Source organism: Protopterus annectens, chromosome 6.part1 (assembly GCF_019279795.1).
Source record: "Protopterus annectens isolate FY-2018-M chromosome 6.part1, PAN1.0, whole genome shotgun sequence".
Taxonomy (NCBI): domain Eukaryota; kingdom Metazoa; phylum Chordata; order Ceratodontiformes; family Protopteridae; genus Protopterus; species Protopterus annectens.
Window position 1 is genome coordinate 260,847,947 of NC_056738.1, and position 19,836 is coordinate 260,867,782.

Sequence of the window (19,836 nt, forward strand, 5' to 3'; positions counted from 1 at the left end):
GGACCTACAGACAATTGACCCTACCCAGTTCGGCTTTGTAAAAGGCAGATCCTGCCTTTTAAACCTGGTGGGCTTTTTTGAAACAGTCACTAGAGCCATCGATGAAGGCAAAGCAGTTCATACAGCCTACCTGGACCTGGCAAAAGCCTTCAACACAATACCCCACTCAGGCATCATAGACAAGCTCAACAGCTTAAATGTAAACCCGTATGTCACAAGATGGGTTGCAAACTGGCTGAAGGACAGACCCCACAAAGTCAGAATAGCTGGAGCTATGTCAGATTCTAAGCCAGTCACAAGTGGAGTCCCACAGGGCTCTGTCTTGGGACCCCTCTTGTTCGGCATTTATTTCTCAGATGTGCAGGCAAACATAGGGGGGGTTGTGACTGACAAAGTTCGCAGATGACTGCAAACTAGGTGCCATAGTCGATACACCAGCTGACACATTCATCCTTCAGAAGGGCCTTACAGAAACAGACGACTGGTGCCAGAGTCATGGCCTTAAACTAAATGCCAAAAAATGTATAGTCATCCCCTTTGGAAAAAACAAAGTACCCACAAATTACCACATAGGTGGTAACCCATTAAGTACGGAAAAAGTAATCAGAGACCTGGGGACCGTGACCTCTCATTTGACACCCACGTCGCCAAAGTAGTTAGAAAGACCTTCTACCTTGCCCACCTTATCATGAAGGGATTCACATCCAGATCAAAGGATGTCATTCTACCCCTATATTCCTCCCTTATCAGACCTATGATTGAGTACAATGCCCCATTTGGTATGTACCTCACCCGGCACCTGCAGCAGCTGGAGAGACCCCAAAAGTATCTCACCAAGAGAATCAAGGGTCTCCAACATATGTCATATGCTGCCAGACTAAAGAAGCTCCAGCTCTATTCAGTAGCATACCACCTGCTCAGAGGTGATCTGTACCTGACGTACAAGGCCATGTCCAATCCGGAATTAATGGACATGCTCCACCTCAAAAAATCCAAATCCATCAGAGCCACTAGAGCTAAAGATCTAAACCTCAGCACAAATATGAATAGGACATGCTGGAGGGACAGATTCATAACACAGAGGCTTCCCGCACTCTGGAACAGGATCCCAGTTCATGTTAGGCAGAGCCCCTCACTGACTCTCTTCAAGAGAAATCTTGACGAGTGGATGGGTGATCGTAGGTTTACCCCGGGGGTCATCTCTGTGTCACTACTAGACAGAGGCACAGTAAACTAAATTTAATTTGTACACTTTTGTATCATTACATGGGGTGGCAAAAGCCACATACACTATGGCTAGGCTTATAAATACCCTAGGGCAGATAGCCTAGTACTATACTATGAAACTATGAAACTATATATAATGTCCTTGGAGGCAAAAATCCCATGAACAGTAAACTGAAACATAGGGTCATAGGATCATAGGAGGTTACTAGGCTAATGTCCCTGGGGTCCTTACAAGCCTAGCCAAGAGTTTATCCACAAAAAAGAAACCTCAGTCAGCACTTGCCGCCCATCAATGAGGGACACAGGTGGAACCCGTGGGACAAATTTGTGGTTTCCCATCCACTCATCATGGTTGCACTTGAAGAGGTTCAGTGAGGTACTCTGTTTGACGTGTATGGGAAGTCTATTCCAGAGATGGGGCAGCCTCTGGGAGACAAATGTGTCTCTCCAGCAGGTTTTGTTGATGTTTCATATTAGATTCAGGGCTTTCGAGCAGGTAATGCAGGAGGAGTTAGGCTTACAGATACAGAGCATCTCTAGTAGAGCACCAAAATCGTTAGCAGTACACCACACATCATACCTCGCCAAGTCCATCACAATATACATAATGCATCATATGCTGAGGATTTAAAGATTATCTTTTTTAAAATTCAAAGACCTCCAAAGCACCAACACATGCAAAACACCCTCAGCAAGTTAACCCTACCTCCTCACATAGCACAAGGAGTTCCAGTGTCATTGATGCTGAGCCGATAAGGCAGGCATCAGCTCAACCACATGTCCGAGGCAGGTAAGAGCCTTGCACTTAGCAGTATTCCTCCTTCTCAAAGGATGATGCCACAATATGAGCATAAAATAATTGACTTCAATAATTTTTAATGTCATCCAAAGGGGATCTAATATTTGTCTGCCTGGAAGGATAGGATCGACAGACCACACTGCTTCGCTAGGGATGGCCCACATCTCTCTCGTCTAGGGTAATGATTATTCCCAAAGACATTATCTACCCCATGCAAAATCAACCAGATAATCATACAAGCATAATGAAATAAGCAACGTGATCTAAACTATCCATCTATAAACTGGGAAACCCACACTACCAATACTGCACACGCATAGCGATTCCTGCACTTTGTCAATACAAGCACCCTGTAACAATTAGTCAGATAAACTATCCATCTATAAACTGGGAAACCCACACTACCAATACTGCGCAAGCATAGTGATTCCTGCACTTTGTCAATACAAGTGCCCTGTAACAATTAGTCAGATAAACTATCCATCTATAAACTGGGAAACCCACACTAACAATACTGCACAAGCATAGTGATTCCTGCACTTTGTCAATACAAGTGCCCTGTAACAATTAGTCAGATAAACTATCCATCTATAAACTGGGAAACCCACACTACCAATACTGCACAAGCATAGTGATTCCTGCACTTTGTCAATACAAGCCCTGTAACAATTAGTCAGATAAACTATCCATCTATAAACTGGGAAACCCACACTACCAATACTGCACAAGCATAGTGATTCCTGCACTTTGTCAATACAAGCCCTGTAACAATTAGTCAGATAAACTATCCATCTATAAACTGGGAAACCCACACTACCAATACTGCACAAGCATAGTGATTCCTGCACTTTGTCAATACAAGTGCCCTGTAACAATTAGTCAGATAAACTATCCATCTATAAACTGGGAAACCCACACTACCAATACTGCACAAGCATAGTGATTCCTGCACTTTGTCAATACAAGTGCCCTGTAACAATTAGTCAGATAAACTATCCATCTATAAACTGGGAAACCCACACTACCAATACTGCACAAGCATAGTGATTCCTGCACTTTGTCAATACAAGCTCTCTAACAATTAGTCAGATAAACTATCCATCTATAAACTGGGAAACCCACACTACCAATACTGCACAAGCATAGTGATTCCTGCTCTTTGTCAATACAAGCCCTGTAACAATTAGTCAGATAAACTATCCATCTATAAACTGGGAAACCCACACTACCAATACTGCACAAGCATAGTGATTCCTGCACTTTGTCAATACAAGTGCCCTGTAACAATTAGTCAGATAAACTATCCATCCATAAACTGGGAAACCCACACTACCAATACTGCACAAGCATAGTGATTCCTGCACTTTGTCAATACAAGCACCCTGTAACAATTAGTCAGATAAACTATCCATCCATAAACTGGGAAACCCACACTACCAATACTGCACAAGCATAGTGATTCCTGCACTTTGTCAATACAAACGCCCTGTAACAATTAGTCAGATAAACTATCCATCTATAAACTGGGAAACCCACACTATCAATACTGCACAAGCATAGTGATTTCTGCACTTTGTCAATACAAGTGCCCTGTAACAATTAGTCAGATAAACTATCCATCTATAAACTGGGAAACCCACACTACCAATACTGCACAAGCATAGTGATTCCTGCACTTTGTCAATACAAGTGCCCTGTAACAATTAGTCAGATAAACTATCCATCTATAAACTAGGAAACCCACACTACCAATACTGCACAAGCATAGTGATTCCTGCACTTTGTCAATACAAGTGCCCTGCAACAATTAGTCAGATAAACTATCCATCCATAAACTGGGAAACCCACACTACCAATACTGCACAAGCATAGTGATTCCTGCACTTTGTCAATACAAGCACCCTGTAACAATTAGTCAGATAAACTATCCATCTATAAATTGGGAAACCCACACTACCAATACTGCACAAGCATAGTGATTCCTGCACTCTGTCAATACAAGCGCCCTGTAACAATTAGTCAGATAAACTATCCATCTATAAACTGGGAAACCCACACTACCAATACTGCACAAGCATAGTGATTCCTGCACTTTGTCAATACAAGCACCCTGTAACAATTAGTCAGATAAACTATCCATCTATAAACTGGGAAACCCACACTACCAATACTGCACAAGCATAGTGATTCCTGCACTTTGTCAATACAAACGCCCTGTAACAATTAGTCAGATAAACTATCCATCCATAAACTGGGAAACCCACACTACCAATACTGCACAAGCATAGTGATTCCTGCACTTTGTCAATACAAATGCCCTGTAACAATTAGTCAGATAAACTATCCATCTATAAACTGGGAAACCCACACTACCAATACTGCACAAGCATAGTGATTCCTGCACTTTGTCAATACAAGCGCCCTGTAACAATTAGTCAGATAAACTATCCATCTATAAACTGGGAAACCCACACTATCAATACTGCACAAGCATAGTGATTCCTGCACTTTGTCAATACAAGTGCCCTGTAACAATTAGTCAGATAAACTATCCATCCATAAACTGGGAAACCCACACTACCAATACTGCACAAGCATAGTGATTCCTGCACTTTGTCAATACAAGCGCCCTGTAACAATTAGTCAGATAAACTATCCATCTATAAACTGGGAAACCCACACTACCAATACTGCACAAGCATAGTGATTCCTGCACTTTGTCAATACAAACGCCCTGTAACAATTAGTCAGATAAACTATCCATCTATAAACTGGGAAACCCACACTACCAATACTGCACAAGCATAGTGATTCCTGCACTTTGTCAGTACAAGCGCCCTGTAACAATTAGTCAGATAAACTATCCATCTATAAACTGGGAAACCCACACTACCAATACTGCACAAGCATAGTGATTCCTGCACTCTGTCAATACAAGCGCCCTGTAACAATTAGTCAGATAAACTATCCATCTATAAACTGGGAAACCCACACTACCAATACTGCACAAGCATAGTGATTCCTGCACTTTGTCAATACAAGCGCCCTGTAACAATTAGTCAGATAAACTATCCATCTATAAACTGGGAAACCCACACTACCAATACTGCACAAGCATAGTTATTCCTGCACTTTGTCAATACAAACGCCCTGTAACAATTAGTCAGATAAACTATCCATCTATAAACTGGGAAACCCACACTACCAATACTGCACAAGCATAGTGATTCCTGCACTTTGTCAATACAAGCGCCCTGTAACAATTAGTCAGATAAACTATCCATCTATAAACTGGGAAACCCACACTACCAATACTGCACAAGCATAGTGATTCCTGCACTTTGTCAGTACAAGTGCCCTGTAACAATTAGTCAGATAATTTATCCATCCATAAACTGGGAAACCCACACTACCAATACTGCACAAGCATAGTGATTCCTGCACTTTGTCAATACAAGCGCCCTGTAACAATTAGTCAGATAAACTATCCATCTATAAACTGGGAAACCCACACTACCAATACTGCACAAGCATAGTGATTCCTGCACTTTGTCAATACAAACGCCCTGTAACAATTAGTCAGATAAACTATCCATCTATAAACTGGGAAACCCACAGTACCAATACTGCACAAGCATAGTGATTCCTGCACTTTGTCAGTACAAGCGCCCTGTAACAATTAGTCAGATAAACTATCCATCTATAAACTGGGAAACCCACACTACCAATACTGCACAAGCATAGTGATTCCTGCACTCTGTCAATACAAGCCCTGTAACAATTAGTCAGATAAACTATCCATCTATAAACTGGGAAACCCACACTACCAATACTGCACAAGCATAGTGATTCCTGCACTTTGTCAATACAAGCGCCCTGTAACAATTAGTCAGATAAACTATCCATCTATAAACTGGGAAACCCACACTACCAATACTGCACAAGCATAGTTATTCCTGCACTTTGTAAATACAAACGCCCTGTAACAATTAGTCAGATAAACTATCCATCTATAAACTGGGAAACCCACACTACCAATACTGCACAAGCATAGTGATTCCTGCACTTTGTCAATACAAGCGCCCTGTAACAATTAGTCAGATAAACTATCCATCTATAAACTGGGAAACCCACACTACCAATACTGCACAAGCATAGTGATTCCTGCACTTTGTCAATACAAGCCCTGTAACAATTAGTCAGATAAACTATCCATCCATAAACTGGGAAACCCACACTACCAATACTGCACAAGCATAGTGATTCCTGCACTTTGTCAGTACAAGCCCTGTAACAATTAGTCAGATAAACTATCCATCTATAAACTGGGAAACCCACACTACCAATACTGCACAAGCATAGTGATTCCTGCACTCTGTCAATACAAGCGCCCTGTAACAATTAGTTAAACTATCCATCTATAAACTGGGAAACCCACACTACCAATACTGCACAAGCATAGTGATTCCTGCACTTTGTCAATACAAGCACCCTGTAACAATTAGTTAAACTATCCATCTATAAACTGGGAAACCCACACTACCAATACTGCACAAGCATAGTGATTCCTGCACTTTGTCAATACAAATGCCCTGTAACAATTAGTCAGATAAACTATCCATCTATAAACTGGGAAACCCACACTATCAATACTGCACAAGCATAGTGATTCCTGCACTTTGTCAATACAAATGCCCTGTAACAATTAGTCAGATAAACTATCCATCTATAAACTGGGAAACCCACACTACCAATACTGCACAAGCATAGTGATTCCTGCACTTTGTCAATACAAGCACCCTGTAACAATTAGTCAGATAAACTATCCATCCATAAACTGGGAAACCCACACTACCAATACTGCACAAGCATAGTGATTCCTGCACTTTGTCAATACAAACGCCCTGTAACAATTAGTCAGATAAACTATCCATCCATAAACTGGGAAACCCACACTACCAATACTGCACAAGCATAGTGATTCCTGCACTTTGTCAATACAAGCGCCCTGTAACAATTAGTCAGATAAACTATCCATCTATAAACTGGGAAACCCACACTACCAATACTGCACAAGCATAGTTATTCCTGCACTTTGTCAATACAAACGCCCTGTAACAATTAGTCAGATAAACTATCCATCTATAAACTGGGAAACCCACACTACCAATACTGCACAAGCATAGTGATTCCTGCACTTTGTCAATACAACGGCCGTGTAACAATTAGTCAGATAAACTATCCATCTATAAACTGGGAAACCCACACTACCAATACTGCACAAGCATAGTGATTCCTGCACTTTGTCAGTACAAGCGCCCTGTAACAATTAGTCAGATAATTTATCCATCCATAAACTGGGAAACCCACACTACCAATACTGCACAAGCATAGTGATTCCTGCACTTTGTCAATACAAGCGCCCTGTAACAATTAGTCAGATAAACTATCCATCTATAAACTGGGAAACCCACACTACCAATACTGCACAAGCATAGTGATTCCTGCACTTTGTCAATACAAACGCCCTGTAACAATTAGTCAGATAAACTATCCATCTATAAACTGGGAAACCCACACTACCAATACTGCACAAGCATAGTGATTCCTGCACTTTGTCAGTACAAGCCCTGTAACAATTAGTCAGATAAACTATCCATCTATAAACTGGGAAACCCACACTACCAATACTGCACAAGCATAGTGATTCCTGCACTCTGTCAATACAAGCCCTGTAACAATTAGTCAGATAAACTATCCATCTATAAACTGGGAAACCCACACTACCAATACTGCACAAGCATAGTGATTCCTGCACTTTGTCAATACAAGCGCCCTGTAACAATTAGTCAGATAAACTATCCATCTATAAACTGGGAAACCCACACTACCAATACTGCACAAGCATAGTTATTCCTGCACTTTGTAAATACAAACGCCCTGTAACAATTAGTCAGATAAACTATCCATCTATAAACTGGGAAACCCACACTACCAATACTGCACAAGCATAGTGATTCCTGCACTTTGTCAATACAAGCCCTGTAACAATTAGTCAGATAAACTATCCATCTATAAACTGGGAAACCCACACTACCAATACTGCACAAGCATAGTGATTCCTGCACTTTGTCAATACAAGCGCCCTGTAACAATTAGTCAGATAAACTATCCATCCATAAACTGGGAAACCCACACTACCAATACTGCACAAGCATAGTGATTCCTGCACTTTGTCAGTACAAGCGCCCTGTAACAATTAGTCAGATAAACTATCCATCTATAAACTGGGAAACCCACACTACCAATACTGCACAAGCATAGTGATTCCTGCACTCTGTCAATACAAGCGCCCTGTAACAATTAGTTAAACTATCCATCTATAAACTGGGAAACCCACACTACCAATACTGCACAAGCATAGTGATTCCTGCACTTTGTCAATACAAGCACCCTGTAACAATTAGTTAAACTATCCATCTATAAACTGGGAAACCCACACTACCAATACTGCACAAGCATAGTGATTCCTGCACTTTGTCAATACAAATGCCCTGTAACAATTAGTCAGATAAACTATCCATCTATAAACTGGGAAACCCACACTATCAATACTGCACAAGCATAGTGATTCCTGCACTTTGTCAATACAAATGCCCTGTAACAATTAGTCAGATAAACTATCCATCTATAAACTGGGAAACCCACACTACCAATACTGCACAAGCATAGTGATTCCTGCACTTTGTCAATACAAGCACCCTGTAACAATTAGTCAGATAAACTATCCATCCATAAACTGGGAAACCCACACTACCAATACTGCACAAGCATAGTGATTCCTGCACTTTGTCAATACAAACGCCCTGTAACAATTAGTCAGATAAACTATCCATCCATAAACTGGGAAACCCACACTACCAATACTGCACAAGCATAGTGATTCCTGCACTTTGTCAATACAAGCGCCCTGTAACAATTAGTCAGATAAACTATCCATCTATAAACTGGGAAACCCACACTATCAATACTGCACAAGCATAGTGATTCCTGCACTTTGTCAATACAAGCCCTGTAACAATTAGTCAGATAAACTATCCATCTATAAACTGGGAAACCCACACTACCAATACTGCACAAGCATAGTGATTCCTGCACTTTGTCAATACAAGCGCCCTGTAACAATTAGTCAGATAAACTATCCATCTATAAACTGGGAAACCCACACTACCAATACTGCACAAGCATAGTGATTCCTGCACTTTGTCAATACAAGCCCTGTAACAATTAGTCAGATAAACTATCCATCTATAAACTGGGAAACCCACACTACCAATACTGCACAAGCATAGTGATTCCTGCACTTTGTCAATACAAGCACCCTGTAACAATTAGTCAGATAAACTATCCATCTATAAACTGGGAAACCCACACTACCAATACTGCACAAGCATAGTGATTCCTGCACTTTGTCAATACAAGCGCCCTGTAACAATTAGTCAGATAAACTATCCATCCATAAACTGGGAAACCCACACTACCAATACTGCACAAGCATAGTGATTCCTGCACTTTGTCAATACAAACGCCCTGTAACAATTAGTCCGATAAACTATCCATCTATATACTGGGAAACCCACACTACCAATACTGCACAAGCATAGTGATTCCTGCACTTTGTCAATACAAGCGCCCTGTAACAATTAGTCAGATAAACTATCCATCTATAAACTGGGAAACCCACACTACCAATACTGCACAAGCATAGTGATTCCTGCACTTTGTCAATACAAATGCCCTGTAACAATTAGTCAGATAAACTATCCATCTATAAACTGGGAAATCCACACTACCAATACTGCACAAGCATAGTGATTCCTGCACTTTGTCAATACAAGCGCCCTGTAACAATTAGTCAGATAAACTATCCATCTATAAACTGGGAAACCCACACTACCAATACTGCACAAGCATAGTGATTCCTGCACTTTGTCAATACAAACGCCCTGTAACAATTAGTCAGATAAACTATCCATCTATAAACTGGGAAACCCACACTATCAATACTGCACAAGCATAGTGATTCCTGCACTTTGTCAATACAAACGCCCTGTAACAATTAGTCAGATAAACTATCCATCCATAAACTGGGAAACCCACACTACCAATACTGCACAAGCATAGTGATTCCTGCACTTTGTCAATACAAGCACCCTGTAACAATTAGTCAGATAAACTATCCATCTATAAACTGGGAAACCCACACCACCAATATTGCACAAGCATAGTGATTCCTGGACTTTGTCAATACAAGCACCCTGTAACAATTAGTCAGATAAACTATCCATCTATAAACTGGGAAACCCACACTACCAATACTGCACAAGCGTAGTGATTCCTGCACTTTGTCAATACAAGCACCCTGTAACAATTAGTCAGAGACCCCACTAAGGAGAAAAACATCTTCGATCTTGTGTTTACTAATATGGGGACATCTTACACCATCCCTTACATATAATTGTCACTGGTTAGGTCTGACCATAAAGCTGTCTCTTCTGAAATAAAACTGAAACCAGATCAATAAACCAGAACTAAAGTGCAGGAGGTGTTATAAATCACATTAACTGTGACCTAGTTCATTAACTGATTGGTGATGCATTTTATTGCTTCTTAACATCATGGGATTTTTAAAGTATTCATTTCATAAAGGTATTTCATTGTCATGTGTAATTTAGTCTGATTAAGTCCATATAGAAAGCTGACTGGTGAAAGCCCTTACTTTTGTAAATAGTGTTTTACCTAGATACATTCATAGATAGATATATAGATAAACAGACAGACAGACAGACAGATATCAGTATGGATAGTTATATTTGTACAGGTTTCTTCTAGTGAGCTTAGTTGGTGTAATACATTTAATGAAGTAGCCTGTAGACTGACCTGCTCAGCTCTCAAATGTATTTGATTTTTCAGAACATATCTCATATTGATTGCTTTTTTTTTCCTCTGTCCCTCAGAAAAATATTTATTCATTTGTCACATATTTTGTATTACAGTCATTAAATAATGCCTGATATTAAGAGTCCTAACATCTTTATTCTTCAGAAAATGCACATTAAAGAAAATCATGTTGTTCTATTAACTTTCTAAATGAATGATAATAATATTTAAAAACTGCACATCACTTGTAGGTTAGGGCCTTTGCTCCTCCAACTTCTTAATTTTTGGTTCATAACTCTCGAGTTTATTCTGTGGCAGTTACCCTACTCTGGTAAGTGGTAGACTGATATGCAAGTGCTACAAAATGCAGCAGTAAACTTGGATAAGAAGGGCAACAACACCATTAGAAATCATACATAAACCCAATTCATATGCTTGTACTTTTTATGATTGCTACAATGTTAGTAATATAAACAGAAGTTGTTGACTCAAAAATAATAGGAGAGTAGATGTTTTGAGTACAAGTAAATCAGTTTTTCGCCTGCGGCAACTCTAAAGCCAAAATGCAGATTCTGTACATATTATTGTGCATGCACAAAATAACACATAAACTAAACAGATTAACAAGAAAAGAAAATAAAACAGGTACTGTGGAACAAAAGCCCGAACTAGCGAAACAGATGGACCAATGGTCCATCTGTTTCGCTAGTTCAGGCTTTTGTTCCACAGTACCTGTTTTATTTTATTTTCTAGTTTTGGTTTCTGTTTTTTCCTTGTTTGTAAACAGATTAACAACTTTTCATATGCGAACAATCTCAAAATGTTTTGTTAATAATATATCTTTATCTGTAGCTCTCCGTCTATAAGTTTATATAGGTTTACTATCAAAATTGCAGAATTCAAAACTGAGATTGTTGATATCCTCGATGCATTTCATCACTTCATGAATATTAATGAGGTCAGATGATCGACGCATTACATCAACAGTCCGTTTTCAATCTTAATGTCGACAGTTGCCATTTACAAACATGCTGCATTTCTCTGCCCTGCTGACCATCTTCTTAACTGCCATTCACTTGACTGTCGACATACCAAATGTCACTCCTACCATGTTCGAACAGGAGCAGGACGTTCAACTAATTTTCAATATTTTGATTGTAAACCATATATACATATATATATATATATGTGTGTGTGTGTGTGTGTGTGTGTGTGTGTGTGTGTATATATATATATATATATATATATATATATATATATGCCTCATGTTGCAAATATGTAACACTTGTGCAGCTGTACATGGCACATTCAGAGACAAAAGATAAATAAGTGTAGTATGCCAATTCACCTTTACCAGAGGAGCTTCCACCAATTAAATCATGACTGTTCTTTGCATTTGTTGCTGAGTTGGAAGCTTTTAGATGAATTTGATATCATACATACTGTTATCCTAACTGTTACTTTCATTAAATAGATGATTTCAAAGGTGGAATTTTCCTCAGTTGCTTATTCATTTGTTCATTGGTCAGGTGTCTTTCCAGAACTGTTATAAAATATGTACTGACAATGACCCCATCCTCAGACTGGATGACTACTGCAGTCCTTGGTATGATTTATACTAGTGATGACAAGACCAATAGTATTAGTTGCGTGTAGAAAGGTATGTTATTTAATTTAATACAGTTTCTTAGTCTATATAGTTGTTCACTTAATACAATATTCTGTTAAAGGTTATAGTTAACAAGAAAAAAGTAACTAGAATCAACTTACAAGGGCTGCCTGCCACATTTTGTTATGCTTGACTGACTGAATAAGTAGCATTCTGAGGCAGACTTGCTTTAATTATCATCATACATAAGTAACTTCATTTAAACTAAATATGCTTTATGTAAAAGTATTTACGTACAGCTTTATTGGAACTTACCAGGTTCAACACTGCCCTGTATTATTCCCATGACATTATCAGACTTTTTAACCATTGCCTTGTTATACACATTCACTTGGACATCACTGAAAAAGGAACAATATTGCAGAGTGAATTAAAATACACAATTTCCTTTTATTTTTTGCAGTTTTCAGAATCTGAAGCTCAAGCCTGGTTAAGCTTAAGCTACCATTTAGGAATAGAGTTTAACACACATACACATTCATCAGTTATTTAAGTAAGAATATGAAGGTGCCTGGCATGTTTATTCAAAACTATATAACAGACGAGGATGAACAACAGTCATGAAATATAATTGGTATTCAGTTGCTATAAATTCAAATAGATGGTTAAAGAAAATACTTGAGGCAGAGAGAGACACATTTGGGGAATGTCCTGGTCCTTTACCCAACAATTAATGACAATTCAAATTTGTAGATAGCTACTCCCCCCACCACACACACATTTTGCTCAAACTTGTCCACTGTTGCTTTTTAAACCCCACAAGCAGTTTTATGCCTTAATACATGTGTTCTTTACAAATTCCCCTTGTTTGTTGACACAGCACTCTACCCCTTTTTATCCGGATAACACTACATTTATCATGACATAAACATAAAGTTTTACTTGTGCTGCTGCAGGAATAAAGTTTTCAGACTTCTAATAGCAATTGTTATGCTACTGTCTATAGCTTTTTCCACAGAGTCTGTTCTTCCACACCGTCTGTGCTATGGCAGTATTTCCCCACACAGACAGACAAACACACACACACACGCGCACACACACACACACACACACACACACACACACACACACACACACACACACACACACACACACAAGAACTTAGCATAGAAGTCTGTCTTTCTGAAGATTTTAAAGCCGATCATTTATTCAGGACAGACAAAAGAAAGGAGTATCTTCCAATAAAGGTAGAACGATTGCCTTTCAGCAGACCAGGGTAATAGAAATTGAGATCATTTAAACTTCATTTCCAAAGGTGATACACTGTGCCATTCATTACTGATGAATGTTGCTGAAGTTATGGTCACTTACTTGCTGTCTTTCCTTTATATTGCCCAGTGTTAGCAGTGATATATGAACTGAGTCCAGGAAGACCTGTTGATATTGAAACTGCATATGCATGGTCTGCTTTCATAAATAATATTACAGAAACAGAAGTGCTGAAAGAGGAAGAATGCAGAAGTAGAAAACATCTGTCCCCAGGACCCATTTCCATTTTTAGGCGGAACCAGTAATGCTGGGAATATATACATGAAGCCTTAGGGACACGTAGGCCAACAGGCTACCATACAGTTTACATTCTAAAGACAGGAACAAGAGCTAATAATTTTGCTGTCTGGACACTTGTAGTGATGGAACAGCTACTAAAACACATTAGGAAACCAACTGTTTTACAAATATTATTGCAAGTTTCACTATAAATCAATAAAAATCCTTGAAAATTTCAAAATATTCAAAAAAGAAAACACTAAGGCATCCTACAAATGAACACAAATGGTCCTGTTTTTACACAGGCTAAAAATACAGAGTAGCATGCATACATTAAGTAAACAGATAACCTACTTTTGGATGAAGACTAAACCCTTGAGCTTCAATTGCTCAAGGTTCAGCTCACCATTGATTGGAGTTCCTCCATATGAATTCACTGCTGGTGAGTTGTGCCAGAAGTGATTTCCTTTTGGGGGGATTTTGCCCTTGCTCATGTTGGTGCATCCATGAAGCTGGTATATATAAGGTCAAGAGGTGTTGTAGGCTTGCTCCCCTGCAAAAAACACTTTAAAAGTCCTTTTCGGCAGTTTTTTTCAGTGAACACAGTTAGAGATTCCCATCCTCTGCATAGTGAAGCAAACTCACTAATCTTCTCAAAATAATGTAATAACTGAAACAATGATCATTGTAAACACTTAAATTAAAATACCATACAAACCTGTAGTATACCATGCTTACAATAAACTATGTTTTTACATGTTATATATATATCTAGTATAAATTCTTATAAAAAAAATATTTTGTAATACTGAAGTTTATTTAGCATGACTACTAAGTACGACACAATCATGTGTGTTTTATAATATATCAGGATGTCAGGTGTTTATTCAAAACACTGGTGATTGACATTCATTTGTGCAATCATTAAGTGTGCAACCAGCCAGTTTTTTCTTAGAAGTACAAATTGCCATTATAATAGGGATTTCTCTTTTCCCCTTGACAGTTTGACCTCAGGGTTCACAGACACTGTTTGCTTTAACTGTAGATGTAGTTGACAGCTGTTTTGTCAAACAATTTGGTCAACAAATCAGTAATTGTGTGAGATCATTATAACACCAGGATTGGGGTTTATGCGTTTTCCCTGGTATTGTGTAATCTCATAGTTGAACTGTATAATTGGCAGAAGCAGCACTCCTATATATGGGGTGAAGAGGGTTTTGACAAAAAAGATATTATTATTTGCATACTACAAGGTTATGTCTCAGAGAAGGCGCACTTAACTGTTGATATGTTTTCCAATTTTTGTAACAGCCTTAACAACATCAATGTGTAGTAGTTTAGCCATTTCTAAATGCACCATAGACATATAGATAGATAGATAGATAGATAGATAGATAGATAGATAGATAGATAGATAGACAGATAAAGTAGCATGGGTGTGAGTAGTGCAGCACCCCCCACACGGGGGGGAGGGGAATGTAGGTTGGCTTCCTCCCTATAAAAATACTTTTTTTCATTGTGATTTTATTTAACCCCTAATGGTGTTCACATTTTGGATGTTTTGATCATTTGTGATTGAACTTCTGTAAGGTGAACACAAACGAGTCACATTCTTTTCAATGAGCCATTTATTTTGTTATCTGCATATGCTATACATGTTTAGATATGATGTCTTACATTTATAACTGATGTTCCTGCTGTAAATACCTATTGGCCCAGATCATGTCTGAAAATGATCTGAGGACCAGCCTACAAACCAGTTTCAAAGTGAAATAAATAAATCTGTATGGCTCTGCTCTCCGTGGAGTTACTCCACCAAGTGCTAGTGCTTGTCTTTACAATAAATGGGGAGTATAGAAGCTGTCTGACACTTTTTGCAATCCTAATGAATACCACCAAACCTCCGCTCTGTAATCCAATGAGATGAGTCTACATTCCCCCTTTATAATTCAGTGAGAGGAACTCATATTTATGTATAGTATTTTAAATAAATAAATTTCGGCAGAATCTTTACAAGACATGAGGTATGCTGAAGTGATGGAAGTCAGCTGATGAGGCAGAAGATGGAGATTTTGGTGGAATTCAGCTGATGAGGCAAAAGAGATTTAAGTATAATGACTAGCAAAGCTAATGTCTACATTTCAGAAATAAATTGTTGAGTCAAGAAGAGTTTAGCTCATTAAACCATGTAAAGCTTCTCGGCATTTCCTGGGATCATTTTAGTGATACTTCCAGATGTATATTAATGTCTGTTTATATTTACATTAATAACATCAAAAGCGTGCAACATTCAAGCTACTGAAAGATTTCAGCTTAAACTTTACACAATGAGCAACACACCTGCACTGATACTTGATTCCTTTCTAACGTAGCTAAAATATATTCAGTGTTATTCATATACTATCCATTCATGTTACTGTGACGTTCATATTTCTATAAATATCTCAACAGCCAAGCAACATACAAACAGAACTGTATGGCCTCATATGAAAACCGACAGCTGGCTGAACAAAATACTCTTGACAGTGTGTGTGTGTGTGTGTGTGTGTGTGTGTGTGTGTGTGTGTGTGTGTGTGTGTGTGTGTCTCTGTGTGTGTGTGTCTGTGTATGTATGTGTGTGTGTGTGTGTGTGTGTGTGTGTGTGTGTGTGTGTGTGTGTGTGTGTGTGTGTGTGTGTAGCTCAAGCAGTCACTGAGATATTGTAAGATGTTTGTATAGTATTGATGAAGGAATTCAACTGTACACCGTTAACTGAGTCATGTGATATTGAAAAGTTAAGAGTGGAAGATTTAAAGTGAGAGGCTTTGAAACACTTGCAAAACAGCAATTACAAATTAATTAAGAAAACAGCATGCATGTTTTTCGAGGAATGACAATGACTTAACATGTCTGACTGATACAGTTAGACTACAATGCCTTGGAAACTGAACAGAGAACTAGTAAATGCCATCATTAACTTGCCTTTGTTCTATACAGCAGGCCTTAGCATGGGATGTTGTCCCAGTTTTGCATATATCATAATGGGGCATACCCTGGTTCAAGTGTATACCTCTCGTGTACCTCATTACAAGGATCATATGTAATTTGGGGTCTTAAAATGTTCATGCTCCTCAGAGATCCACACTGAAAGAGTCTGACACGCATTCTGTGTTAGGAATGTTTTAATCGATATCCATGGTAAATGCAAATGAATCATTAACTCATTAAACAATAGTTTTTATGAGTAAAACCAGCATATTTAACTATCCTATGACCTTAGTTGAAGTTGTTTGCATGTGTTCCACATTTTGCCCATTTGCTTCACATTATGAGGGCTACTGTTCCACATTTTGGGGATGGAAGGTTGAGAGCTATGTTCAGGCACTTAGACAGCAAGGCATTTCTCTGCGGTACATTTGGTTGGGGACACATGGTTGAAGTGACATTCAGCTGCAGAGAAATATGGCTGTTGTGAATTTCCTGTAGACAAAGAGAAAAATGTAGTGCCATGTTTACAACTTCAATAACCAAATGCATAGGGGGAAAATAATGTCCATGGCCACCAAGGTAACACAAGGCAGCAGGCAATATGGCAGGCATTAGCATCAAGCTGACCAGTGGCAGTAAAATGTAGTGCGCAATGGACATTGCCTTTATAACTGGTGTGTGTGGATCACTACCCCCTTCTCAGTGTCTAAGGAACATTACCTAAAATCCATACTTCTACATAAATGTGACTACAGCAGCATGCAGTATTTCCTCCATGTTGTAGCACACTTCTACATGTTGTATTACAAAAGCATGTAATGTACACTGAGCTCCACATTCATTACTTCTTCTGTCCCCATGTACTTGGTTAAAAAGCTGTGGGTGTGGCAGTGATATGCTTTTCTTTGCCCACAGGGAATTCCTTCAGACTAAATATTTAATACTGTACTTTCTATGTTGCAGGTGCAGCTTCAGACATGAGCGAGCTAAAATGTTCACTAGAAGACTCAGGAAGGAAATATAAAATTTAAAGGAAGAAAAACATTGCCATTAAAGGAGTGACAACTTCACTAACCAGATAAAATATCTGCATGGGAAAACAGGGAGTTTCAAACAACAGCTGGCTAAATGGCATACAAGCCTCAGAACATAAAAAACATGTCAAGACGTTAATGTAGAAAGCATTGACTTGGCAGATGGCATGGATGGGGAAGATGCAATATTTGTCTTTGAAAATCCTTCTGGAAAGCTGGAGCACCAACCTCTTGGGCTCCCTCATCATTTTATCATCATCAACTCCCTTTTTTCTCCCTTTTCTACATATGATCAGGGTGTTGTGTCAACTTTTGCCATCTCTCCTGCTTCAGTACCACTCTTCTACCTTCTTTGTCAGTCATGCCTGACTGTTGCTGGTCTAGTCTAATACAATCTATCCACATTTTTCCTGGATGCCCCCATTTCCTCTTGCATTGTTCTTGTCTGTTCAAAATCTTTTCCACCAGATCGTTGTTTGCTTTTCTGTACATGTACCCCAGCCACCATCATCTGTTCTCTTTGACCTTTTGTGTAATCGGAGCTACTTTGGCTTCTGCGCTGATATCCTCATTTCTTCATCTGTCCCACAGTGTGCATCCTACCATCGGTATTAGGCACTTCATCTCCATCACCTCTAGCTTCATCAACTGCTCTACCTTTATTGCCCAGATTTCTGTACCATATGGTAGCACTGGCTGTCCCACTGTATTGTCCGCCTTACTTTTAAGCTTCTTTGGCATTCTTCTGTTATACACTTCCCCTGACACTCTGTCTAAGTGGGCTATGCCCCTTTGATTCTAGCTTTGACACCCACATTCAGACTTCCCTTCTTCTCAACCACCCCTACCAGATATATGAAGGTGTTAACCTGTTCCACTATTTTTCCGTCTATTTCAGTTCTTAGCTTCTTCTGATTTCTCCAGTTTTCTGCCATTACAACTGTTTCATGTGTACTCAGTTTCATCTAATGTACCTTCAGTTTTGCATTCCATTCCCCTATCCTTTGCTGAAGTTATTCCTCAGAGTCTGCCTGTAATGGCACATCATCTGCATACAGCAGCTTTGTTATCTGCCCCCTCTGACCTATTTGCTAATGTAGTGCTTCACCAGTATGAACAGCAGTGGACTAAAAGCTGAGCCCTGATGCATACCCACTCCTACTGAGAACCCATCTGTGAGACAGAAAACACAGCCTCCACTAATCCTACCAATTTTTATGGGGCTTAGAAGCACCACATGACTGCCTAAATCAGCTTTCTTGGGACCTTGCCATATGCTTTCTCCAAAACTAGGAATGCTCAGTTGGATTCTTTCTTCATCTCTAACCTCTTCTCAGCTACGTGTCTCACAAACATTGGGTCAGTTGTGCTGCATCCTGATCTGAATCCAAACTGCTCATATTCCACCTTACTTTCTACTACTCTGCACATTCATTTATTAAGCACCCTCTCCAGAACTTTAATGCAGTATAATAGGAGTTTGATACTCTGCACTGCCCAAAGTTATGGATGCCACCTTTATTCCTGTACACTGGAAGTAATATGATTGTTCTCCAATTATCCGGGATATGCCTTTCTCTCCATACTGCTATCAAGCACCCTTAGGTGCCATTTCTCCCCTATCTCACCCGAAATCTCAATCATATCTGTTGTGACCTCATCTGAGCCCTGCTGCTTTCCCTGACCTCATTTTCATTATTGTGGTTGTTCTT

General features: G+C 39.2%; 1 protein-coding gene across 1 annotated transcript in view; it reads right to left on the bottom strand.

Annotated features, from left to right (window-relative positions):
• Window positions 1-19,836, bottom strand: part of NAALADL1 (N-acetylated alpha-linked acidic dipeptidase like 1) — a 712,563-nt gene that overhangs the window by 492,732 nt on the left and 199,995 nt on the right. Inside the window, exon 8 of the mRNA XM_044075363.1 lies at window positions 12,891-12,976. Coding sequence (XP_043931298.1) covers window positions 12,891-12,976 — 86 coding nt within the window. The remainder of the gene's footprint in view (window positions 1-12,890; window positions 12,977-19,836) is intronic.